The 25,626-nt window shown below is 32.6% G+C and overlaps 5 protein-coding genes across 5 annotated transcripts; 2 read left to right on the top strand and 3 right to left on the bottom strand.

Moving 5' to 3' along the window:
* Positions 1-3,550: 3,550 nt before the first annotated feature.
* On the bottom strand, positions 3,551-6,477 carry LOC134828932 (eukaryotic translation initiation factor 3 subunit B). Its single transcript, XM_063841925.1, has 5 exons — positions 6,279-6,477; positions 6,086-6,130; positions 4,492-5,993; positions 4,104-4,422; positions 3,551-4,041 (listed from the first exon to the last, which is right to left on the bottom strand). The coding sequence occupies exons 1-5, from the start codon at positions 6,370-6,372 to the stop codon at positions 3,947-3,949; spliced, it is 2,055 nt and encodes a 684-aa protein (XP_063697995.1). The 5' UTR covers positions 6,373-6,477; the 3' UTR covers positions 3,551-3,946.
* A 399-nt stretch (positions 6,478-6,876) lies between these two features.
* On the top strand, positions 6,877-9,142 carry LOC134827089 (zinc finger protein with KRAB and SCAN domains 5). Its single transcript, XM_063839632.1, has 3 exons — positions 6,877-7,473; positions 8,089-8,201; positions 8,274-9,142. The coding sequence occupies exons 1-3, from the start codon at positions 6,877-6,879 to the stop codon at positions 9,088-9,090; spliced, it is 1,527 nt and encodes a 508-aa protein (XP_063695702.1). The 3' UTR covers positions 9,091-9,142.
* Positions 9,143-9,247: 105 nt separating this feature from the next.
* On the bottom strand, positions 9,248-13,843 carry LOC134836351 (uncharacterized). Its single transcript, XM_063851573.1, has 5 exons — positions 13,729-13,843; positions 10,862-13,671; positions 10,537-10,800; positions 9,652-10,475; positions 9,248-9,590 (listed from the first exon to the last, which is right to left on the bottom strand). Exons 1-5 carry the CDS (start codon positions 13,742-13,744, stop codon positions 9,311-9,313), a joined length of 4,194 nt encoding a protein of 1,397 aa, XP_063707643.1. The 5' UTR covers positions 13,745-13,843; the 3' UTR covers positions 9,248-9,310.
* A 241-nt stretch (positions 13,844-14,084) lies between these two features.
* On the top strand, positions 14,085-14,681 carry LOC134827532 (uncharacterized). Its single transcript, XM_063840220.1, has one exon. The coding sequence runs from the start codon at positions 14,138-14,140 to the stop codon at positions 14,609-14,611; it is 474 nt and encodes a 157-aa protein (XP_063696290.1). The 5' UTR covers positions 14,085-14,137; the 3' UTR covers positions 14,612-14,681.
* Positions 14,652-22,963, bottom strand: LOC134827523 (uncharacterized). Its single transcript, XM_063840207.1, has 7 exons — positions 22,849-22,963; positions 19,552-21,962; positions 19,353-19,498; positions 18,166-19,293; positions 15,541-18,105; positions 15,309-15,479; positions 14,652-15,248 (listed from the first exon to the last, which is right to left on the bottom strand). The coding sequence occupies exons 2-7, from the start codon at positions 21,878-21,880 to the stop codon at positions 14,988-14,990; spliced, it is 6,600 nt and encodes a 2,199-aa protein (XP_063696277.1). The 5' UTR covers positions 21,881-21,962; positions 22,849-22,963; the 3' UTR covers positions 14,652-14,987.
* Between the last annotated feature and the right edge of the window lie 2,663 nt (positions 22,964-25,626).

Consider the following 25,626-nt stretch of genomic DNA (forward strand, 5'->3'; position numbering starts at 1 on the left):
ATGATAAATTAGAGCCCTCTGTCAAAGATTTGACAAAAATTTTTTGACACAGTTTTTCAATTTAGTTTTTTTGTCAAAGCAGTTTTGAGTTATAAAATGATTAAAAATGATAAATTAGAGCCCTCTGACAAATTTTTATCCATTTGGAGCAAGATTTGACAAAAATGGCTTTGACACAGTTTTTTTTGCTCTTGATTTAGTTTTTAAAACAAAACTATGTCAAAGAAAAAAATTTTTTTCAGTTTCAATTTTTTGGCAGTTTTGAGTTATAAAATGATTAAAAATGATAAATTAGAGCCCTCTGACAAATTTTTATCCATTTGGAGCAAGATTTGTTTTCAAAACAAAACTACAAAGAAAAAAAAGTTTCAATTTTTTGGCAGTTTTGAGTTATAAAATGATTAAAAATGATAAATTAGATCCCTCTGACAGTTTTTTTGCTCTTGATTTAGTTTTTAAAACAAAACTATGTCAAAGAAAAAAATTTTTTTCAGTTTCAATTTTTTGGCAGTTTTGAGTTATAAAATAACTAAAAATGATAAATTAGAGCCCTCTGACAAATTTTTATCCATTTGGAGCAAGATTTGACAAAAATTGCTTTGACACAGTTTTTGACACAGTTTTTTTGTTCTTGATTTAGTTTTCAAAACAAAGCTATGTCAAAGAAAAAAATTTTTTCAGTTTCAATTTATTAGCAGTTTTAAGTTAGAAAATGATTATTGACACAGTTTTTTTGCTCTTGATTTAGTTTTTAAAACAAAACTATGTCAAAGAAAAAATTTTTTTTCAGTTTCAATTTTTTGGCAGTTTTGAGTTATAAAATGATTAAAAATGATAAATTAGAGCCCTCTGACAAATTTTTATCCATTTGGAGCAAGATTTGACAAAAATGGCTTTGACACAGTTTTTGACACAGTTTTTTTTGCTCTTGATTTAGTTTTTAAAACAAAACTATGTCAAAGAAAAAAATTTTTTTCAGTTTCAATTTTTTGGCAGTTTTGAGTTATAAAATGATTAAAAATGATAAATTAGAGCCCTCTGACAAATTTTTATCCATTTGGAGCAAGATTTGACAAAAATGGCTTTGACACAGTTTTTGACACAGTTTTTTTGCTCTTGATTTAGTTTTTAAAACAAAACTATGTCAAAGAAAAAATTTTTTTTCAGTTTCAATTTTTTGGCAGTTTTGAGTTATAAAATGATTAAAAATGATAAATTAGAGCCCTCTGACAAATTTCAATCCATTTGGAGCAAGATTTGACAAAAATTGCTTTGACACAGTTTTTGACACAGTTTTTTTTGCTCTTGATTTAGTTTTTAAAACAAAACAGTTTTGAGTTATAAAATGATTAAAAAGATAAATTTTTGGAAAACAAAGTTTTTTTGCTCTTGATTTAGTTTTCAAAACAAAACTTCAAAGAAAAAAATGTTTTTCAGTTTCAATTTTTTTTAAAATGATTAAAAATGATAAATTAGAGCCCTCTGACAAATTTTTATCCATTTGGAGCAAGATTTGACAAAAATTGCTTTGACACAGTTTTTGACACAGTTTTTTTTGCTCTTGATTTAGTTTTTAAAACAAAACTATGTCAAAGAAAAAAATTTTTTTCAGTTTCAATTTTTTGGCAGTTTTGAGTTATAAAATGATTAAAAATGATAAATTAGAGCCCTCTGACAAATTTCAATCCATTTGGAGCAAGATTTGACAAAAATTGCTTTGACACAGTTTTTTTGCTCTTTATTTAGTTTTTAAAAAAAAACTATGTCAAAGAAAAAAATTTTTTTCAGTTTCAATTTTTTGGCAGTTTTGAGTTATAAAATGATTAAAAATGATAAATTAGAGCCCTCTGACAAATTTCAATCCATTTGGAGCAAGATTTGAAAAAAAATGCTTTGACACAGTTTTTGACACAGTTTTTTTGCTCTTGATTTAGTTTTTAAAACAAAACTATGTCAAAGAAAAAAATTTTTTTCAGTTTCAATTTTTTGGCAGTTTTGAGTTATAAAATGATTAAAAATGATAAATTAGAGCCCTCTGACAAATTTTTATCCATTTGGAGCAAGATTTGACAAAAATTGCTTTGACACAGTTTTTGACACAGTTTTTTTTGCTCTTGATTTAGTTTTTAAAACAAAACTATGTCAAAGAAAAAAATTTTTTTCAGTTTCAATTTTTTGGCAGTTTTGAGTTATAAAATGATTAAAAATGATAAATTAGAGCTCTCTGACAAACTTCAATCCATTTGGAGCAAGATTTGACAAAAATTGCTTTGACACAGTTTTTGACACAGTTTTTTTTGCTCTTGATTTAGTTTTTAAAACAAAACTATGTCAAAGAAAAAATTTTTTTTCAGTTTCAATTTTTTGGCAGTTTTGAGTTATAAAATGATTAAAAATGATAAATTAGAGCCCTCTGACAAATTTTTATCCATTTGGAGCAAGATTTGACAAAAATTGCTTTGACACAGTTTTTGACACAGTCAAAGAAAAAAATGTTTTTCAGTTTTTTTTTGCTCTTGATTTAGTTTTTAAAACAAAACTATGTCAGTTTTTTTGCTCTTGATTTAGTTTTTAAAACAAAAAAGAAAAAATTTTTTTCAGTTTCAATTTTTTGGCAGTTTTGAGTTATAAAATGATTAAAAATGATAAATTAGAGCCCTCTGACAAATTTTTATCCATTTGGAGCAAGATTTGGCAAAAAGTTTTTGACACAGTTTTTTTTCTCTTGATTTAGTTTTCAAAACAAAACTATTGAAAAAAATTTTTTTCAGTTTCAATTTTTTGGCAGTTTTGAGTTATAAAATGATTAAAAATGATAAATTAGAGCCCTCTGACAAATTTTTATCCATTTGGAGCAAGATTTGACACAGTTTTTTTTGCTCTTGATTTAGTTTTTAAAACAAAACTATGTCAAAGAAAAAATTTTTTTTCAGTTTCAATTTTTTGGCAGTTTTGAGTTATAAAATGATTAAAAATGATAAATTAGAGCCCTCTGACAAATTTCAATCCATTTGGAGCAAGATTTGACAAAAATTGCTTTGACACAGTTTTTGACACAGTTTTTTTGCTCTTGATTTAGTTTTCAAAACAAAACTATGTCAAAGAAAAAAATTTTTTTCAGTTTCAATTTTTTGGCAGTTTTGAGTTATAATGAGTTTTGAGTTATAAAATGATTAAAAATGATAAATTAGAGCCCTCTGACAAATTTCAATCCATTTGGAGCAAGATTTGACAAAAATTGCTTTGACACAGTTTTTGACACAGTTTTTTTTGCTCTTGATTTAGTTTTTAAAACAAAACTATGTCAAAGGAAAAATTTTTTTCAGTTTCAATTTTTTGGCAGTTTTGAGTTATAAAATGATTAAAAATGATAAATTAGAGCCCTTCTGATAAATTTTTATGCATTTGGAATTAATCTTTAAAAATTAGAATTTGAAACAAAAAATATTAAGAAAACGAATTTTAACTTCCATTTTCGTTAAGAGAACAGATTTTTAAATTCTCTTAGCATTCTCTACATTACGGTAATGAAACTCATTAAAGGTTTGTTTTGAAGACTATGCACGAACAAAAAGTATTTATTAAATGTTTATTCTTGTTTACTACATTTGAAAACATTATTTGATACTTCCTATTAATATAGTATTTATTACAATAAATTGAATAACTTTTATAATTTGCTTCATAGCTCATCATTAAATATCTATATCAGCTAAGTTCTTTTTAGTTATTTAAAAGTTTTGACCTGAAGTTAATTGGTATCGAAGAATCGTAGAAAATTTTACTAAAAATGCGCGATTTCTTGTTCTTGACTTTAGTCTTACAAAGTTCTTGTTGGATGATGGAAAAAATGGGAAAAAGAATCACACAATGTCCCGCTATAATTTTTAGGTAAAAAATTGAAATAAGACACCGTGGATTGAATACAGTCGTTTGGTTATGTTGATTACTCGAGAGGAGTTGTTTCTTCTTTCACCAAAAATTCGACAATTTCTTCTTCTACGTTGCTTGCGTCGGCATCTAATTTATCAGTGTCAATATCTAAAAAAAAATATTTTTTTAAAAATTTTTTCACAAAAAAAAATTTGATTTTAAGAACTTACTGTTGCGTAATTGTAAACGTTTGAGTTTTTGATCTTCCCATTCGACAATACGTTTCTGTCTGTATTCCATGAATTGTTCACGGAGTTTGGCGCGTTTCTCGAGAAGTTCCTTGGATGCTCGTGTCATTCTCATACGATCCTTGCTCTCGAATTGTTGATAGTATTTCTTCAAGTTCTTCTTGATTTCCTTCTGTTGTTCGACAGAAAGTAGCGTTGGGGGACGAGGACGCCATGAGAATTGAATAAAGTTTTTCAAGTTGCATCGCTTAAGGATTCGACCTTGGAACGACCATAAGTAATATCCGTGATCTTCTTTAACCTGAAAAATTATTTACAACAAAAAAAAGTTATAAAATTATTAAAAAAATGTGTTTGTGCACAAATTTACTTTATATGAAGAAACTCCTGTCATGACATATCTTCCTGTTGGGTCCCATTCAACGTCAGAAGCTCGATAATGATCTCCGCTGTTCATCGTAACAAAGTCATTTGTATCGACAAACTCGAATGAGCCTCCTTGTAAGTTTGCAAGAACGACAAATTGCCCTCTCGGAGACCAAAATAGATGACTGCAAACTTTCTTCTCCATTTTTTTGATCAATTGTGGTTTTTGCCCTTTCTTCGTTTCGTAAAAACTAACGCTTGCATTACTTGCTTCGCCGTGAATAATGGCAAATTTGCATCCAACGGGCTCCCATGCGAACGCATGAATATTTTCCTTGATTTCAACCGAGTCAACGGGTATATCCTTCTCGCGCATATGGAAAATTTCAAAGTTATAGAACATTCCGTAATATTTTGGTTCGGTATCTTTCTTGTCCTTTTTGCATTTTGTATACCGATCTACTTTAACGCACAAATAATCGCCAGATTTTTGCCAATGAATATTACAGTCAGCTACGTTGAACAAATTCTTCGTACGAATTTCACGTTTGCGAGGAATCTCGAGTAACGTTACTTTCGCCGGGACATCAGTCTCTTCCGCAACCCAATAAGCTATGACATTTTCCGTCGGAGACCAACTGAAACTCTTGATTCCGGGTACTTTGATGGATTTCATTTCGAGCAAATAGAAACTGGGTGTTTCGTAAATATGGATTGCTCCATCGCCCATCGAAGCAACATATTTGTCGTCTTTCGACCATTTGAACATCGAAATGTTATCCATGTTCTCGTTGACGAACGAACGCTTTTCCAATCCGCTTCGGATATCCCAAATTGTGATCTTTTGCCCGCTTGGCGATGGACCGTATGTTACCAAATATTGTTCACACGGCGAAAAATCGACTATTTGCGTTGAGGGATGTGCGAATTTGTTGACTTTCGTGAAACTTGTGCCTCCCCATAGCATAACGCCTTGCTTATGGAAAGTTACGATGTACGTGCCATTGGGGGACCATTTAATAAAGTTCTCCGTGAATTTCTCACGCGTTAACAGCTCCGTGAGTTCAGGTTGCGTATTCTGCCAAAATTGAACTTGAACGCTGTTGGGAATCGTTTCAGCAACGACGCAAAATTGATCGTGCGCATCAGGCTCCGACAAGAAATTGTACAAATCATTTTGCACTTTGAAGGGTTGCGGTTCAGGAGGAGACCATTCTTCGGGGATATGCTCGTACTTCGAAAAGTCGGTGAAAAGATTCACATTGAATGTGTGTGCCTTATCGAGACGATGATTATTCAACACTTTAACAGCTTCTTCAGCACTCGTGCTATCCTTGTATTCCAAGAAAGCGAATCCTTTCGTGTTTCCTTCTTCGTCTTTTGGATACTCGACATTCACGATTGTTCCGCAAGTACCGAAAATCTTCCGGATAATGCTATTTAACTTATCTTGACGAGTTGGACCTACTTTCGGGATATTATCTACAACAACGACATTTTCCATGCCTGCGAAAAAAAATATATGTCAACGATTAGCGAATTCAACAAGAGGTTAAAACAATTTTGTGTGTTTGGTTAAAACATTTTTTCAAACATACCATCGGTTTCACATGGCTTCTTTTTCAATAAATCAGCCAAGAGCTCTGTAAAGAAAAGAAAAAACTCGAAATTAGCATTGGAGGGCTTTTACTTTTTCCATGTTTCTTATGATAAATTTTTGCATAAATGCTTTCGTGTCCATTTTTGTCAAATCTCGTACAGAAATCAATACAGCTACGAGGCGGCTCTTACCTTCGTCAGTTATATCATCTACGAATCCTTCGGGATCCTCGAAATCGGGCTCTTCTTCATCGCCGCTGTATTCTTCGTTTTTTTTCCTCGCCATTTTTCACTGGTTCGCTTTTATCACTCGCTTTTGAGGGGCTTTTTTATTGAAAAATAAAATCCGACACGTGAAAATTCGACTGCGGGAACTCTGTTCAATAAACTTTGTTTCATTCAGTCAACCCATTTGACGTTGTCAAATAAAATAGGGCTTTACAAAAAATTTTTTTTTTCCTTCCATATCCCCTCTCTTCAAAAAAACGGGATAAAAATTTTTATTTTTAAATCCTTTTTTTCTCGTGAATGAGTTTTCCAATGAAAAATTATGAAAAATGAAAATTTTTAAATAAATTTCCTTTCATAATTATTTAAATTTTAATACAAGACAAAAAAATACTTCGTAAACGTTAAGTGAAAAACAAGTTTTCTGCGCAAGTTTTCCGCCCGCTTTTCAAGCTTTCCATCCAATTTCCAAATGTCAAAAAAAGGATAAAAATTGAAAATGGTGAATTGATGCCGCAGGATTAAATTTCAATTTTATCAATTAAATTCACATCGGATCATCATGAATTTCTCTCCATTCAGTACACATTTTCCCGGAATTCATCAATTTGTATCGACAACGCAGGAAAACAATTCGGGAAACAATCAAACGCGATATAACACAAACACTTCAAGTAGCTCAACATCAAACAACAATACAAACAATCTTTCGAATAATTTCAATCAGACAAAATTTCGGAATGATTTGGAGACAAATGTTGTTTCGACAAATAATATTATCAACAAATACGTGAATCAAACAGCAACAACGGCACAATATGGAACAGTTTCGTATTCTCAGCCCAATAACGATACGAAAAGTAATTTGACCCTTTCCAACAGCAATTACCAAATTACGAATAATCTTCAGATGAAAGATAATGTTATTCAACAACAACATTCCGACTTAACGCAAGATATTACAGCATTATTGCAGCAAACTGATACGAAACGCGTTTTGCAGAACGTGAACACGAGTTGGCAAACATTAACAACGCCAGCTACTTCAGTTGCGGATTATCTTTCGCATCTTCCTGCGAGTACTTTACCATTGTCTCTTCATCATTTCTTGAAATACTCTGCGGAAAATATCAAGAAGGAGACTCAAAATCCATTAACGGTAAGTTTTTGACTCAAAAAAAAATTTTTTTTTTTTGAAAATTTGGAAAAAAAAATTTTTTCTCTTCGTAAAACGCCTTCTCATGAAACTTACCCTGAACAATGTTTTTCATCAAAAAAAAAAAAAAAAAATTTTTTTTTTGAAAATTTGGAAAAAAAAATTTTTCTCTTCGTAAAACGCCTTCTCATGAAACTTACCCTGAACAATGTTTTTCATCAAAAAAAAAAAAAAAAAAAATTTTTTTGAAAATTTGGAAAAAAAATTTTTTTCTCTTCGTAAAAACCTTCCCATGAAAAAAAATTTTTTTTTTCAAAATTTGGAAAAAAAAAATGTTTCTCTTCGTCATTTGCCTTCCCATGAAACTTACCCTGAACAATGTTTTTCATCAAAAAAAAAAAAAAAAAAAAAAATTTTTTTTTGAAAATTTGGAAAAAAAAATTTTTTCTCTTCGTAAAACGCCTTCTCATGAAACTTACCCTGAACAATGTTTTTCATCAAAAAAAAAAAAAAAAAAAAAAAAAAAAAAAAAAAAAAAAAAAAAAAATTTTTCTCTTCGTAAAATGCCTTCCCATGAAACTTGTCCTACTTTTTAATTTAATTTTTTTCTTTTTTCAGACAATCGACATATCTCAAACCCAAACGACGACATCTCAAATCAACTTGAATAACTTAACTTCAAGTCTTCTTCCATCAACGACTTCTATCGCTAATATTATTCAACAGCAACAATTACAACAACAGAATCAGTCACAAACGATCATCACACAGCCCGTTACTACAAATAACATCCAAAATTCTACTCAATTGCAACAAAATACAAACTTACAAAACATTCAAGTTGTTCAAAATCAAGTAAATGTAAATCAAGGAAATGCATCTCAAGTCAATAACACGACAAATAACGTATCAAATACGCAACAACAAGTAACTCAAGCAACAACTCCTGCTGTCAAAAAGCAAAAAAAGAAGAAAAAGAAACCGCCAAAGGAGAGAAAACCAAGACTCAAGCCCGGAGAAGTTCGTTTAACGACAGCTTTGGATGGCAGTACGTTATACGAATGTCCCGATTGTCAAGTTTGTTATCCTGAACGAGGAATTCTTGAACAACACATGATAGGACATAATTTGGAAAGAAAATTTGTGTGTGATGTGTGCAATGCTGGATTAAAACGCAAAGATCATCTCACACGTCACAAGCAATCTCATAATCCGCAACGCCCGTTTATTTGTACTTTTTGTATGAAAGGCTTCAAACGAAAGGAACAATTGACGCTCCACGCTGTTATTCACAGCGGCGAAAAACGACATGTTTGCTCCGAATGCGGTAAAGGTTTTTATCGCAAAGATCATTTGAGAAAGCATACAAGAAGTCATATTGCTCGTCGATTAAAGGCGGAATTGAATCAGGGACAACCCGGAGAGAATGGAGAAGCTCAAGATGGAGCTCAAACAAATGTACAACAAATTCAGAATACGAATGGAAATATTCAACAACAACAGGGAAATGGACAGCAACAACATTTGAATAATATTCAACAGTCTCTGATCCAACAACAAATTGTTCAAGCTCAGCAACTGCAGGCTCAGTTGCAACAACATGGACAAATAATGTCTTAAATTTACTTTGCTGTGTTTTTTTTTCTTGTCATGAATGTGAAATTAAATAACTAGTCACTATTTTTATACAATATCGATTGTAATTCTATCGTAAAAATATATTTTTTGCATATAAAAGATTTGGAGCGGCCTAAATGTGAAATTAAATAACTAGTCACTATTTTTATACAATATCGATTGTAATTCTATCGTAAAAATATATTTTTTGCATATAAAAGATTTAAACTTTTCCTCTGAAGGCTCTGAATTTCTGATATTCCTTATACAATAAGTTGTAAATGTCTCGCGTCGCTTCTTCGCTACTTCTGAGGATGAATTTATGATGATGACTGTCAGTTATGTCGATCAAAGAGTAACAAATATTCTTAAAAATGTTTTTCACTTTGTCATGTAAAGTCGTTGAACGTTTGCTTGCGGTCATTGTTTCGATCACAGACGTGATGAGGAAAGGAGTAACTAATTTCAGTGCTCTATCGTGTTTGATAAGTTGATTCGTTATCCTAAAAAAGGCAAAAAATTATTTAAAAAAATATTTTTCAAAAAAAAAAAAAAATTTCTTACTTTTCAAGTTTATGTGCCAAATCAGCTAACAACGAAATTTCCGAATTATTCAAAGCCTCATCCATGGGGCGTTCACTTCTGTACAAACTGATAACTAAAAGCAAATCTTTGAACAATAACAACAATGAAGGCAAATAATTCATCGTTTGATCGGATCGTTGTGTCACTAAAATGAACATCAATTCAGCCATCAATTTGTGAAGATCGACAAATGTTGTAACGCTTTCCATATCAACAACTTTTAGGTTTTTCAAGTTAATTTTCAACATGAAACTAATACATTCGTTTACCATATCCGATGAAATAGGAACTCGAATGTTCGAAGAAACGGCAATTTGTGTTCGAAGGATTTCCTTTACCAACGAAACGCATTCTTGAGACGTTAAAACTTTGTCTTCAAACGTGTGCGAGACAATTTGAGACAAAATTTGTCTTGCATAGATACCAAAAGTGTTGTTTTTCTCCAAAGCATCGTTAGTTTTGCTCTTGCTGATTCCATGTTCAGCGATTTCAAGCAAAATTCGTGTGGCGTGACTTACAGATTGGAAATTTGTTGGAGCGGATTTTACAGTTTCTTCAATTTCTTTGCAGATTGTTTCAAGTTCTTCTTTTGTTTTGAGCCCGAAAATGAGAGAAATTATATTTTTCTTCGCTTTATCCAAAGCAGAGCCTTGATCAATTTTCTCAATAGACAAGATTTGGATAAATTTGTCCCATAAACGTTGAAGTAATCCAGAAATTGTCTCTGATTCAAGTTGGAATTTCGTTTTGTTTTCAAGAATTATTATTGCTAAATTTGTATTTTCATCATCGCCATTAGAACCCTGTAACGAAAAAATGTTAGTTTGTTGAAAATTTTAGGAAACAAACAAAAATTATAATTACCATTGCTTTTAAATATTTCGTCAAAAGTTTGTTATGTTCTTCTACAAGATCATCCGTCTTATTTTTTCTACCGATATAGGACTTTAACAAAACTTGAAACGATTCACTCGAGTTCTTGATAAACTTTTTTTCAGATTTTGACAATTCTTCAGCATTTTCTGTTGCAATTTCCGAAGTTATATATGAAAATATCGCATCAGCATATTTGTACTCAAGTTTTTCGAGTTCATCTTTTGTAAATTGCTTGTTTTTGATGTAATGAACCTGAAATTTACATAAAAATTAAATTAAAATTGAATTTAACAAAAATTAAAAAAAAACTCACAGTTGATAAACATTTCAATATAACAGTACAAAGATCAAGAACTGGCTTGGAAGCATCCTTCTTCAGTCTTTTAACGAATTTTTTGATAGTTTCGTATGTTACATCAGTCATGTAAAAGATTGATTGGTTGAAAATATCATGAAGAAGTTCTTTTTCTCCATCGATTTGTGTTAAAGTCGTCAATAGAAGATCAATTGTGTAATATTGAAAGATATCAGGGAAGTCATCTGGGAAGTGAAGCAATACCGATAAACATCCCATAACTCTTTTACGTTCATCAATGTGACTTTCGCTTGTACCCAAGTCAGTTAAAAGTCCCAACAAAAGCCCAAAAATGATAGTTTTGCATTCCCTCGAAACATTTCCAAGAGGTAAATGACACAAAAGATCAATATTTGTCGAATCGTGTCGAACTTCTTTCGTTTTTTCAGATTTCAAAAGTGCCTCACTAATAGCAGAAGTCACGTAAGTAACATTTAGTTCTAAAATTTCAGCAAAATCGATATTTTCAAGTGTTGATTTCTTCGTTGAACAAATATCTTTGAATGCCATTAAAGATACTAAATTTGCCATTTCCGATATTTCCATGAAATCTTTCTTGATGAATGAAATTTTTTGTGTTTGCGGTGTTTTTAGCAACATTTCCGCTACTTTTGTTAATTGTTTTCTATCCAAATGTTCGATAAACCAAGTATTAACGGCATCGTCGTTCAATAAGGCAATTGTTAATTTTTCGTCAGACATTACAAGATCAACTAAATTACTCCAGTTCTTCTTGAATCCTTTGTTGCCTTCGAATAACAATGCAGAATGCACTTTTTGTAAGTGAATAAGTCCAATGTTGTAACAGCATTCGAATTTTCCGAAATTTTTGATTCGTTGCTCGATTAATTTCCATTCCTCTTGATCCAAATAGTCGAAAAGTTGTTTTGATTGCTTCTTCAAATCCAATTCCGGCAAATCAGGATATTGCTCTTTCAGAGTTTTGTCAGTTGCTATCGAGTCAGGACAATAATTCCACAAAAGGGACTCAAAACTACTGAATTCATAGGAAATTGAGAGAAAAGCGTTGATGAGACGTCGATTGTGTTCCATATGAAGAAGTGCCTTGCCAAAAGTCTTCAAAAGATCCTTCATTACATCACATCGTTCGACAATGACGTCCCAATAGAGATGTGATTGCTCTGCAAGTTGATTGTTTGATAAAAATTGACACAACAAACACGAAAGCAAATCAATGATGAACAATTTGTTTTCCGTTGCAGATGAATCGAGAGTTGAAAGTTCTTCTTTCAAGAACTCACACAAAAGTCTCCATGCTGTCATCATTTGTCGCGACGTTAAAAGCGATATAAGATGAGAAAACTCTTCACTCGTTGCATCATAAGGCCAAGCATATGCAATTTCTTTAAATTTTGATGTCTCATTTGGTTCGAGAAGCGTTTCATCTAATACAGAAGTTGACGAATTGAGTTCTGTTGCTTCGCCGTTTCCTTGTTTTTGTTTTTTCGAACTGCTTTTTCCATCATTCAGAGCTTTTCGTTTCAATTTCTTTGGAATTTCGTAACTTTCGAGCTTTTCTCTTACAGCTTTGATCAAATAAACGACAAAATATTCTCCTCGTCGTAAATCGTTCGTCATACGAATGATGGTTTTTACGAATTTCTCATACAACTCGTTGATTGCCATTGTTCCTTTGGTAACAAACATGCAATTTACCAAAACAGAAAACGATCTTCTCTCCATGATCAATGGATTGTAAGAAACTGTCGTAACTACCAATTCCAACACTTTGCTCGTCATTGTCTCATAGTATTCAGTACAAATATTTTCCATCTTTTCACGCAAATATTCGATCATGTCAACTTCATCTACGACTTCTTGTTTACGTATCTTGATATCATATTTTTTCAATAATTTGATGAAATTAATTGTCGATTCGAGACAATCTTCGACAGAAAGAACTTCTAATGCTGGATTATAAAGACGTTCGAAAAGAAATTCCAAAAATGATGAATTTACGGTTTTGTAAGCTCTTAAAAAGCCTTCGATCAAAACAAAAAATGTCTCTTTCGATGCATTTTCCGTGTCAAAAACATTGACGAGGTCTTCATTTGTTTCGCCATCAATTATTTTAGTATAAAGCTCCAAATTTTCTTCGATAAAATACAATTGTTGCAAGAAATTGAGCAAATCCGTTCGAGACGACGGGATTTCATGTTGTTCTTGAGTGTTGACAAAAGCAGTAAATGGTCCAAGAATCGTTTCATAAAACATTTGACGGAAATCCGTATTGATACGTGCTCCTTTAACGTAATGAGCAAGATCATCAATTATTTTTTGAAGTAAATTACTGTCAACATCCTCAAAGAATGCCTTGCTCGAAGCATATTCAAATATTGTAGCAATGACATTTGCATATTTCTCCAAATTTCCTTTGAAGAATTTTTTGTAGCAATTATGCTCGATGATTTTCACGAGACTTTCGAGAATTCCTTTGTTTGGAGACTTTGATGTCTTGTTAGCTTCTGTACAAATTGTTTCGACAATTGTTTCTTGCATTCTCACACTGATAGCAGTTGATGGAAAAGACATCGAAAGAAATTGATTCACAACTTTCCATCCATCGTCGAAATTTTCTCCTGATTTTATCAAAGTTTTGCGATACTCGGGCAACTTTTCGCAGAAATATTCAAAAACAGTTTCATACTTTGTGTTTAATGGAAATTCTGGAGATTGAATAATTTTCATTCCAAAATTTAAACTTTCGGGAAAAGTTTCATAGTTGTTTTGAAGCCACGATCGAAGTCCTTTAAAACAAAATTCGAATTAAAAAATGACTTTCAATAAGAGAAAATGATATTTACCTTCAGCGTGATCCATTTTTGAGGATAGTTAAGTTGAAAAGTACTTTAAATTCAATTATTTAATGAGTCTTTAAAATCGACTTCAACTCCATGTGGATTTGTTTACTTTTTTGAATATTTGACAGATGGTAAGGGCGATACAATTATCAAAAATGTTTTATGCCTCTAAAAATTTAAATGAAAACAATCAAAATTTTCAACAGAATTTCTAAAACTTTTACATTGTTTTGTACAAAAATATTTAAAATTATTATAATTCTTTAAAAAATTGTATTTTTCTTTCACAAAAATTGAAAAATTTCTTGAAAAAATAATAAAGTGAATATTTTCAAACATTGTATCGCCCTTCTGTAATGTCAACAAAAAATAAGGGAAAAATTTTTGTGATTTCCGAAAAAATAGTTCAAAAATGGCAACAGTAATAAAATATGTTGGTCGAACATCGAATCAAGTAGGCAAGACAGTTTGGGAGATTGTTGGCAACTTGAAGAACTTCGGTGTCGGGCGTTATTTCAAGCGAAATTCCTTCGAAAGATATCCCGAACCTTGTTACATGCGGATCTTGAAAGTCGAAGCTTTGCCCGAAGAACCAAATCGCAAAGTTCGTGTTTATGTTGAGAGAGTATTTCGAGGACATCGTATCGATAGACCTGTTGAAATGGAATCGACAACATACAAGCCAGATTTTATTTTGATGCCACGAGATTGGACTCCGCCGCCATTACCTGAGGTTAAAATAAGAGAAGTGCCGAGTACGATGGATTTACCGCCCATGTTAAAAGAACTTATGTGCATCGAAAAAGAAACAGACACAATACCAAAAATACCGCTGAAACTCAAACAGGGCATGTATAATTTCTACAAGCCCAAAGCGGAGGCATAAAAGTGACTTTTTTAAGATAGAACATAAATAAAATTATTAGAATAAATTGTAGAAGTTGTTGTTTTTTCAATTTGGTTTGTGCTTTATTCCAACAATTTACATATTATATTTCAAAAATTTAAGAAAAAAAGATAAAAATTCTTAAAATTAATTGATGTCTTAAATAAAGTTTTAAAACAAAGGCAACGAATGTTGTTAGTATATGTATTAAAGAATACATTTAGAATTTTAAATGATAAAAAATATTATGTACCGTATTTACATCTCTTCAAACAATTTTCAATTGTAAAAAAATAATTTTAACCTAATTAACTTTAAAAAACATTTTTAGTAACTTTTATCACAATAAGGTCATTTTATGGAAAAATCCCGGTTTTTAGTCGTCATCGCTTAGACAAATAACTTCAATGCCTTTTTTGACAGAAACTACTTCAACTACATCGTCATCGTCGCTATCCTCAATTTTTTCTTGTTTCACATTTGTTGTTGGCTGAGATGTTGGCAATTTCACATCAGGATACAACATTTTAAGGGCATCTAATTTGAGGAGTAAATTTATTTTCTTTTCTTCTTCTTCCGATTTTGTTTTTGTTAAACGAAGAGATTTCGTTTCGAGATCCAGAATTTCCTTTTGTGACTGTCGAAGTAATTAAAATTAAATTTTTGTTTAAAAAAAATTTTTTTTTTTGTAACTCACCGTTTGCAAAATTTGAAGAACATCCCAATTGGTAAACTTTTGTTCAGGGAAACAATCTTCTGCTAATTTAATAAGCAATATTTTGAGGTATTGATTTTTGTCGTACTTTTCCAAATAGGCGAGTTGATCCCATGATTGCTTCAATGAAATGCCTCCTTGTCTCGTGATGATCTACAAAAAACAAAAATTATGAATTTTTTTACAAAGAAATTTAAAAATTTTAAAAACATACCATTTTTCGAGGTACTTTATTGGGATCATGTTCAGGATATTTGTCAACAATTTCCTTGTTTGTTTCAAATCTCCAATTCAGCATGAAATTTTCAGGGATGAAACTATGCACAAGTCCTCGCAAATAACGATTTAGGTACAAAATTGATTGTCCCGTCATGAATTGTCGACGAACGTAATATCCATCCGAATTTCGCATCTTGAGAATTAATTTGTTCACTCGTTTTTCTGCAATAATACGACCAATCGCAATAACGTTACTGATGTAAAAGCCATGAACGACGTCAGTTTCTGTTGCTGAAACTGTTGATGCTGTCGAAGTAGTTGAATTTGTCGAAAGTTTGTTAGTTACAGGAACAGATTTTTCATCTTCTTTTTTGATAACAACTTGAGATTTCGCCGGTAATGTTGTTTTAGCATCCGTTGATGAAGGTTTAATTGTTACTGTTTTAATTGCAGGCATTGCTGAAGAATCTTTCTTGTTTTGATCAGGAGTTAAGGATCTTACTGTAATTGCTGATGGCAACGTTTTTTGAATATTTTGTACTTTTTTGTTGTCTACAGGTGTTTTTTCAATTTTAATAACTGGCGGAGGAGGAACATCATTAACTTTTTTACTTTCAGTCTCCTCTGTGTTACGAACAACTGAGGTAATTTGAACGCCTGAATTCGTTTTTATGGCAAGACGTTTCACTACATTTGGTCTTATCAGTTCTTTCGAAGTACTTGGTTTATCTGACAAAGCAGAATTTTGTCCTACAGGCTTTACTTGTGTTTGATTTGCAACAACTGTTGGAGCTGTTTTCATCAACTTTACTCCTTTTTGTAACATCATCGTTTTCATCGACTTTACAGCACTCAGGGGAAGAGAAATACGCTTTCCCGTTAATTTGTGATCTGTTATTCCTGTTTCAGGTAACGATGTTCGTTTAACTACTTGAACAGGTTTGAGACCTGTACCTGGTTTGATAGCATATCCGCCTTCGCCAGCTTTCTTCAATAACGTTACTTTCAACGGATTTGTCGGATTTTCTAACTTTTGACGTTTCAAGTCGTTGTTTATCATTTCGCGTGAAACTCGTTTCAAGACAAGTCGTTTTGCTGTGTTTTCCTCATCTGAACTCTCGTTTTTGGGAATCAACTTTGGATCAGTTATCGCTGTTTGTACTTGACTAATGACAAAAGGTAGTTTTTCGCTGTTTGTCTTGTCAAGTGACTTTTTCTTCACAATAACTTTTCGCACTTTTGGACTTGGTTCGCCTTCGGGACTTGTTGAATCTCCATCTTTCTTCGGATATAGCCAACTTCCGATTGTTGCACGATCTCTCTTAACTTTGTATTTTTCTTCGTACGTTTCACGATCGATAATTTTTCCATCGACATTTTGACACAACACGTAATCGATATCGCTTTTCATGCTATAAGGCCCGAAAAAGATGCAATTTGATCGTCTTGGCGTCGCATAAATTTCGGGAAATTTGTCGTTCATTGTGACACGCACCGTTTTCGAATGTGTTTTTGCGAGTTGAAGTGCATACGTTACTTTATCGTACGATAAGTAATCTTCCCAATTCGGAATGAAAATGTCTGAAAAGTCATTTTCGATTTGTAACATGAACCAACGTTGATGAGCAACTTCGGGAATTGGCAAGAACAAACTTCGAATTGATGGCATGTTTTCAGTTGAACAAATTTTGATGTTTGTTTTATAGACGGGAGGCTTTACAGGAGCTTTTTCCTTCTTTTCTACAGGTACTTCGTCAAAATTAATTTCAGATTCACGACGATGATGCAACATATTGAATAAATGATTGATTTTTGCCGATAATACAGGATGCGTTTGAGGCGTGGGACGCGCAATTATTCCATGTTGTTGATAATTTGTCTCACTATTGACGAAACCCGTGATACGCCAAAAGTTTATGCCTCCGTAAAGAACGAGAGAAAGATTTTTCGTCTTTTCATTCTCTACTTTGAGCAACAACATTTTCGAGTACAATGATAATCCGGGAGTTTCGACTGTACAATCTCGAATATTTTTAATCTCCTCCAAATATTCAATCGTTGGGTAATTTCCTGCTTGTGTTACGACTACAGCACATCGATTTCCAATACAACGGATTTCCCAAACAGACAATAAGCCCTGTTGAAATCCTTGAATCATGCATCGCCATGTGAAAAAGTACATTTTGGATTGAGTCGGTTCAACAAGTGTTGGCGAATTTTGTTTTTGTAATTTACAGATGTATTGCATGGCTTTACTGATCATCGTATTGATATGTTGTACCTTCTTCTTACCGATTTCCGAAGCTACGTCAGAGGGTTCAATTGCTAACGTGCCTTGAGATGAAGGAATTTCTTCTTTTTCTGTTTCTTCTTGAACTCCTTGTTCATGTTGAGAAGCCAAATCAAAGGAGAAATTGTTGGCTTTCTCATTTTCGGGTTGCAAAATGATGTTTATAATCAATTTTAAATCGACAAGTTTTGTTCTTCGGATGAGAGGATTGAAACGCAAGAAATCAGAACAGTTTGCTACTTCTTCATCGGTTTTTTCAATAATAAAAATCTGTAAAAAAAAAATATTTTTTTAAGGAAATTAAAAAAAAAATTAAAAAAAAATTCTTACAGTATTTTTTGTCTTTTTCAAGACTTTTGTGAAATCCAACTTTCCAGCGTAGAAATAATCCTTTTTGGCATAAATTTTATTTTTTCCTGTTGCCACTAAAATGACATTTTTCGTAATTAATGGCTTTAGCATCGATATTGTCATAATTTCTTCGGGACTGTTTCGAATGTTCAAACGAATGGGGCGTGTAAGTTTTTTGACACGTTTATTTTTGCCCATTGAATCATCTTGCTCTTCAGTAGCATCATCTTCTTCCGTTGTTACTTCTTGCTCTAAAGCTTTTTTGTCTGTTTGCTCTAATTTTCTTCGCAATTCTCGATGGAAATGACGTTCACACTCTTCCAATCTCTTTTTCAACAACGCTTCTGTGTAAGAATGTTTCTCTTCGTACTTTTTAATCGCTGTTTTCTTGAGATTTGTTTCGCGTGGATCTCGTTTTATGTATTTTCGATCAATTGGGAAGCATCGTTGTGCTGTATTCGTGTCAATTCGAACAAGATCTAACGAATCCAAATCCATCATACCTGAAGATGTTCTTCGAATTTTCGCTGAGGGCGATGTATTTGTTGAATTTGCTCCAGATGACGTACGACGATCACGTTTCAATGGCATTCGTGCGTCGTTTCGTTCAAATTCATAACGAGGCTTGCGATTTCCATACTCGTAACGTTCCATCAAACCTTCCTCGACATCGTCAAATGTAAAAGGACGCCCTTCAACAGCTTGTCCATTGCAAAAACACTTGTACAAGCGATGAACCATACACCACGGTTCAATTTGACTAACATGGTTTAATGGGCGTAATACGACATTGCAATGTTTCATTTGGAAAACAGCAGCTTCAAGAGGATCTTTCGGAGTATATTTTGTCTTTGTCAATTCCGTTAACGGGACAATTTCTGAACTTTCATCTGCAGCGATACTTGTTTTGCTCGGATCAACATAGTCACTGTAACGAGCAGGAACTTTCTTTGAGCGACGAGAGTGTTCACGATCTGATCCGGGAATCAAATAGGTACTGTTGTTTGAAAGAACGAGCGTTGGAGTGAAATCTTTTTCCATTGGAGCAAGACGAGCAGTTGCTTTTTCACGCAACGATTGAACTTCATCGCTCGTAAAATTACAATCCTGTGAAAATAGAAAAAAAATTAGATTTTTTTTTTGACAAATAAAAAAAAAATTCTTACTTTAATATCTTCTTGATGAAAACGGTTCGAAGCACAATTACATTCGATCATACAATCCTGTTTTTTACAATGATTCTTGAAAACGAGCGATGTAGATAAACTTTCACACACACATCCTTGTTCACAGTATTTTTCGCTACATTTTGCTGAAAGAAAAAAAAATTAGGATTTTATGATAAATTTGAGAAAATTTTCTTACTTGTTGGATTTTCTGCTGCTGTGATAAAAGTTGCATTTAGTTTCCTCAATTCTCGAACAATTTTTTTCGACAAAACTGTTTCTTTTACCGCCTTCACAGGAGCAACTTCCAAAGGTTTGTCATTTTGTGTGTAATCCAAATCGGGATCATTTTGAATGAAACTACTCTCTGACAATCCAATCGCTACCGAATTTGTCATTTCCGTGAGGATATCTGCGATTTCTTGTCCCAATTTGTCGTTTGGTTTGATGACATTTGTAAAAGTCAATGGCTTTTCAAGGTCTTCCGCGAGTTCCTTGTCTTCAATACTGATATTGGTACTGTGAGCGATTTCCTTTCGACGTCTTACCATAATTTTGTTTTGATTATTTGAATACGGAATTGGAAAGGAAAACTTTTTCTCGTCTCCGTCAATGTCTTTTTCATCTTTTTTCAACAGAGAGACGGAAAATCGTGCCCATGTCTCTGTGATATTCTCGTATGGCAACAAATATTTCAGATATGGATGAATTTTCGGATCTAATTGTCTTCCGACTTTTGGATGAACTTCCAATTCGACAGTAGGCATTGTGTACAACTCCAATGGACCTAAACATTCATCTGTACTGAGACGAGATGTTTGTTTACGAAGTTTTACACTCAAAGGAGCAGGTTTCATGTTTAACATCGTTTTGTCGTAATCAAGAAGTTTTTTGCTTGTCGTATGTTGTTCCTGTTCAGCATTCGCTTGCGGGATATTTAAGTTGAATTTCACATTCTTTGGCATTTTGATTGGTTTACAACACGGATTCTTGTTTTTGTACGCCAAATATTTGGGAAATGGGCTCGAAGTTGTTTTGAATTTCTTTTTGCCATCGAAATTTCCTCTACTTCCGAGCAAATTGCATTTTACGCCGTCAATGAAGAGAACTTTGTAGAAGAAACGATTCTTCTCAGTTTTGAGAAAACTCAAGGCACGCCAAGCATCTCGTCGATAAGGAACAGTCTCTTTTTGCAAAGCTGTCAACATGGGAAAGTTGAATTGGTAGTCGTAATCTTCGCGATTGATTTTCGCAAGTTCATTGTAAATCTTCGATTCGTTTTCCATCATGAGGAATTGGATGCCTTTCTTCTTTTGCATCAGTTGTCGTTTCTCATAGACTGTACGAGGACGTTCGAGATCCATGAATTTCTTTGGTTTCTCAAGATGCGGCGGCTTAATTCCCGAACAAACGAGTCCTTCGTGTTCTTTCTGATCAAAATTGTTGGAATCATCATCCAACTTTTCTAATTTGATTTTTACTTCTGCTGCGGTTTCTTGATCGACGAATGCTGAAACTTTTGTGTTTTTTGCTTTGGGCGTCGCTAAAAGACCCGGGACATCTTTTTCGCCCAATTTGAACAAATCATTTTTCGTTGAATCTTCCGGTTCTTTCTTTATCTGATGAATTGTTTTGCGAGCTCTCATTCTCGTTGTACGAGGCTCAGGTTCAATAGCCATCGGAACAAGAATTGGTTCAGGTAACATTTCTTCATCGACAATTTCCTCCTCAACAATTGTTTCTTTTGCCTTTTTTGATGCTCGCGTCGTTGGCTTTTCTGTTATTACGTCGGTTGTTTTGAATTTGTTCAGCAACGAATCAAGAAATCCTTTCTTGCTTGGAGTAACAGCTGGAGAATTGTATCCCGTATCCGACAATTTGGGTGTTTCTTCGTGTTCTGAATCGGATTTTACGTCATTTTCCTTTACAGGCGTTTTATGATCGACGAGTTCTTTTTCTTCGCATTCGCTCGTAATGTCGGGCGTAACACGAAGCGATTCCATGTCATCCAAATCGTCAAAACACTCGCCATTCATACCATTTTCGGAGCATTTGGAGCTCTTTGGACTGTGTGCTGTGCCATTGCAAACGGGATCTGAACTCGTTTCTTCAATCAACTTGTTTTTCTTTCCCTGTTGTAAGAGCTGAAGTTGCTCCTTCAACTTATCCCGCACTTCTTGTGTCTCAATTTCATTTTCTTCGAGCGGTTCTTCTTGTTCTTCTGTCTTAATGGGCTCCAATTTTCGTACTTTTCGCACAGCACGACGCCATTTGATATGCTTGTGTTTACGATTTTGTGCATTTTTCTTGAGGAATTTGTCACGGATGTCGATTCGTTTGAGGGAATTCCAAACAAGAAAGTGTCCCTTTCGTGTGTGTTTCACGGCAAAACACAACACAAATCGACGACGAAGAAGACGCTTATCGAGCGTTGCTGCTAATGTTTTGATGCGAAATGACTCGGGAGAAATGTTGAACTTTTTGCAGATGTATCGGATGTTTTTGTATTCCTCGCGAGAAATTTTCATCTTCGTGATGTCTTTTGTTTGTTGTTAATGTTGAAGGAATGCACCAAATTATTGGTAGATCACAGTTTTTTATGTTGTTTGACTAAAAATAAAAACAAGAAGAATTAAAAACAAATATTAGACAATGAGGTTTTTTTCGACACGTGCAGGGAGCGTTCAAACATTTCGTAACACAAAAATCATTTCTTAAAATAATCAAAAATTTATTATTTTTATGTAAAATTAAACAAATGAAAAATATTCGAAAAAAAAAAATTTTTTTTTGTTACGAAATACTTGAACAACGCCAAAAATTTTCATTGAATTTTTTCCACGGAAAATGAAAATAAAGTATTTAAAAATTACACATTTTTACTCAATTCAACTTAAAATAATATCATTTGATCAAAATTTTTATTTTTACGACGTCATTTTCTTTGTTATTACGCTTCATTAGTTTTTGCACATAACCTCAATTTGCATTTCCTACTTTTTACATTTAACTCTTTCACTGTTCCCCATTACCTTATTTTACTCTTTATTTCTTTATTATTTTATTATATTTTTCAATATTTTTCACGATCCGATCTTTTTTTTGCTAATCTAGAAGTTTATACGCGGCGCCATTTTGTTATTTTTCTGTCACTCGCTCAACCCTTTTACGACGCTTGAAAATTTTCCGCACGGAAAAAATATTTTTTCTATCATAAAACGAATTTTAGCTTCTCCGTCTTTATTCTTATTTATATGAAGGTTACCATTCTCCCTTCATTAATAGTATTTACAACGAAAGAGAGCTATTTTCATTTGAAGGAAGAAAAAAAAAATAACTTAGAAATTGATCAAAAGACGGAGAATCGTCATTTCATTTGTCACATACATTAAAGTGGTAGCAAAAATGAAAAAAATTCTTCCCTATATTTAACACACATTTTCACATTGTTTATTGGTATTTTGCATTAATATTTCATATTATATTAGTTATTTACCTATTTAACAACACATTTCCGCAATTATTTGTCAATTTCCGATTAATATAACTCAATTTAATTAATTTTCAATTATTTTGTTAAACCTTCTTGTTAAAAGATAAACACAATAATTTTATACGGGGTTATTTTGGTTCTGTCAAAAAGCAAGAATAATACACTAAACCTCATTTGCCCACCAAACAAATCATTTAACCCAAGCTTAAGACGATTTTCGGTAAAATTCCCAATTAAATGCAAATAAATGAACAACAGAAGACTAAACTATTACTTTTGTGAATAAAGAAACCCATTTCCATTAAAATTTCTTTTAATTGAGAGTTTTATAAGTAATTTAATTGTTAATATTTTCAGAAATATCGCAACATTATAAAACGCTAACTCATCGCAACACAATGGTAAAGTCATTCAATATGGCACGCGGTATTTTATAAAATGATGCAAATTGAAATTTTCTCAATAATAAACTTTAATTCTCTTAAAATTTTTGATAATCTTATGAAAAATAATCCAAAGATTCTATATCAAAAGTCAAACAAGCGATATTCATTCATTTTATTTTCCTTTTAATGTGATATATAAGTCGAAAATCAGACAACAGATGACAGTTCAAAAGTTAAACGCAATAGGAGTGTTTTTCAAAATAGCGTTTTACTGACATGCGCAATGAAACGTGATTGTAATACTTTCGGCTGACGTATAGACGAAAAAAGTTTTTTTTCTAAACTCTTTGATTTTTATGTTTTGAATTTCTAAAAAAAATAAATTGAAAAATTAAAAAAAAAATTATTTTAATTTTTATTGTTTAATTTTTATTATTTAATTTTTTAATTTAAAGAATTACTAACTTTTTGAACGAGACTTATGTAGAAAAAGACTGACCATGGGCGTAGTAAGCCGAAAATTTTTAAAGGGGCAAACAGAACACATACAGCTTCCGATCCCAAAATTTTGAAAATTTGCTTTGAAAACTTGACGCTACGCGCTTGTGAGAGTCTGAACTTTGTACTTTTGAAAGAAATAAATATTTGTTTTTTTTAAACTAACCTTAATTTAAAAACTAAAAACATATTTTCCAAAAAAAATCCGCATTTCAAAATGGTTTGGCAATTCTTTTAAGTAACAATTAGCATCAACAATCAGCTTTAACAATTAACATCATAAAAATTCGAAAATAAACTGATCATTACTTTAAAAAACATACTCAAAATTAAAAATTTTATTATTTCCTATCATCAAAACAACAAGTAAGAATTTGCATTTACTTTTTCTCATTATTTACTTCAATAAAGTCACATTCAATTCACAAAAATCAGTTTTATTAAGCATTAATCCCTTAAATCGGTAATTTCATTAATTTTATTTTGATTTCCTTTCTTCATATTTTTATATTACGTTTTTCATTTTATGTTTACAGATGGGAGTGTTTTAAGCGATCCTCATCGATGTACGACTGCCCGGTAACGTACTTTATCTTCACATCCGAGGTCACCAAATTCATCGAAGCTCATCTCCATAACTTCTACGGCATAAGGGTATACTACCTATTAGCTGCATCCTTTATGTTGGGGAAGTATTGTGGAGAAAGCTACCAGGCTGATCAACGCATCGACTTCCAATGCTATAATATCTGTCGGGGCATTGAGGCGAAGATCGCAGGGACCACGATGGACGACCTCAATTCCCGTCGTGGCGGCGACTTCCGCAAGATGTTCGTCGTTGCGAACGAAATTGTGCAGGAAGGGCCAGAGTTGAAGGCAGATTCGGTCTTCGTCTCAGTCGTTGAGGCAGGGCACAACATCCCGGCAAAAATAGCCCATCAGAATGAGGATGATCTCAATGCCTGGCTGTTCGAAGCGTGGAAGTCCGTTGGCTATGCGTCAGCAATGACTTACTCCGACAATCGCCACACAAATGATGCCGGGAAGGAGTTCAATAACTTCATCATTGATGCCCATGGACTGCAATGTACCATCGAATACATCTCATTAGCTTCTGGATTTTCGTGGATGACCCGACACATGCTGAATATCTTCAACGGCGAATATCGCTGTTTGATCTCTTGACGTTAAAATCAAATAAAACACTTATTATTATTGAAGTCGATTGTACGGAAAACTTTTCTTATCTTAAATAATGCAGGAAAAATTCAAAGAAGTCAAAATTTGAAAGCCTGAAAAGTTTATCTTGACTGTAAAAGATGACACGTTGAAAGGCACGATAAATCATGAAAAGTCGTCAGTAGCCCCCCCCCAAAATTTTTCAAAATAAATTTTTAAAATTTGGGGATCGGAAGCTGTATTCGATCTGCTTGCCCCTCCAAAAATTTTCGGCTTGCTACGCCCATGCTCAGTCTTTTTTTTCATGAGTCTCGTTTAAAGAATTAGTAATTCATTAAATTTTTGAATATTTTATAAAAATTAAATAATTTTTTTTTTAAATTCAAATTTTTCAGAAATTCAAAACATAAAAATCAAAGAATTTAAAAAAAAACTTTTTTGCTAATTTGGAAGATCGTAAGTTTGATATCAAAAAAAAATTGTTATCAAGTTATTTAATTTAGAATTCAGAGAACTATAATACTTCACGGTTGTCAAAAATCCATAAAACATGGTACATCGTAAACAAATAAAAACCCGGGAAAATAATTATAATTGCCATATCGTCATCAAAGAGCTCACCCAAATCTCGCATGTCTGTATGTAATTCTCTCACTACTTCATGTTGCAATTAATTTATGAATGGAATGAGTATCAATATTCAAAGTATAAAAAGGTA

Source organism: Culicoides brevitarsis, chromosome 1 (genome assembly GCF_036172545.1).
Source record: "Culicoides brevitarsis isolate CSIRO-B50_1 chromosome 1, AGI_CSIRO_Cbre_v1, whole genome shotgun sequence".
In the NCBI taxonomy this organism is placed as follows: domain Eukaryota; kingdom Metazoa; phylum Arthropoda; class Insecta; order Diptera; family Ceratopogonidae; genus Culicoides; species Culicoides brevitarsis.

Coding starts and splice junctions, on each gene's coding strand:
- LOC134827523 (XM_063840207.1), bottom strand. CDS start 21,880: ATGAAAATTTCTCGCGAGGAATACAAAAACATCCGATACATCTGCAAA. Junction 19,499..19,551: donor AGCAGCAGAAAATCCAACAA/GTAAGAAAATTT, acceptor TTTTTCTTTCAG/CAAAATGTAGCGAAAAATAC. Junction 15,249..15,308: donor TTCTTCAAATTTTGCAAACG/GTGAGTTACAAA, acceptor TTACTTCGACAG/TCACAAAAGGAAATTCTGGA.
- LOC134836351 (XM_063851573.1), bottom strand. Junction 10,476..10,536: donor CGAAATATTTAAAAGCAATG/GTAATTATAATT, acceptor TTTTCGTTACAG/GGTTCTAATGGCGATGATGA. Junction 9,591..9,651: donor TTGGCACATAAACTTGAAAA/GTAAGAAATTTT, acceptor TGCCTTTTTTAG/GATAACGAATCAACTTATCA.
- LOC134827532 (XM_063840220.1), top strand. CDS start 14,138: ATGGCAACAGTAATAAAATATGTTGGTCGAACATCGAATCAAGTAGGC.
- LOC134828932 (XM_063841925.1), bottom strand. CDS start 6,372: ATGGCGAGGAAAAAAAACGAAGAATACAGCGGCGATGAAGAAGAGCCC. Junction 6,131..6,278: donor AGATGATATAACTGACGAAG/GTAAGAGCCGCC, acceptor TTTTCTTTACAG/AGCTCTTGGCTGATTTATTG. Junction 4,042..4,103: donor ACGTTTACAATTACGCAACA/GTAAGTTCTTAA, acceptor ATTTTTTTTTAG/ATATTGACACTGATAAATTA.
- LOC134827089 (XM_063839632.1), top strand. CDS start 6,877: ATGAATTTCTCTCCATTCAGTACACATTTTCCCGGAATTCATCAATTT. Junction 7,474..8,088: donor AGACTCAAAATCCATTAACG/GTAAGTTTTTGA, acceptor TTCTTTTTTCAG/ACAATCGACATATCTCAAAC. Junction 8,202..8,273: donor AATATTATTCAACAGCAACA/ATTACAACAACA, acceptor CCAAAATTCTAC/TCAATTGCAACAAAATACAA.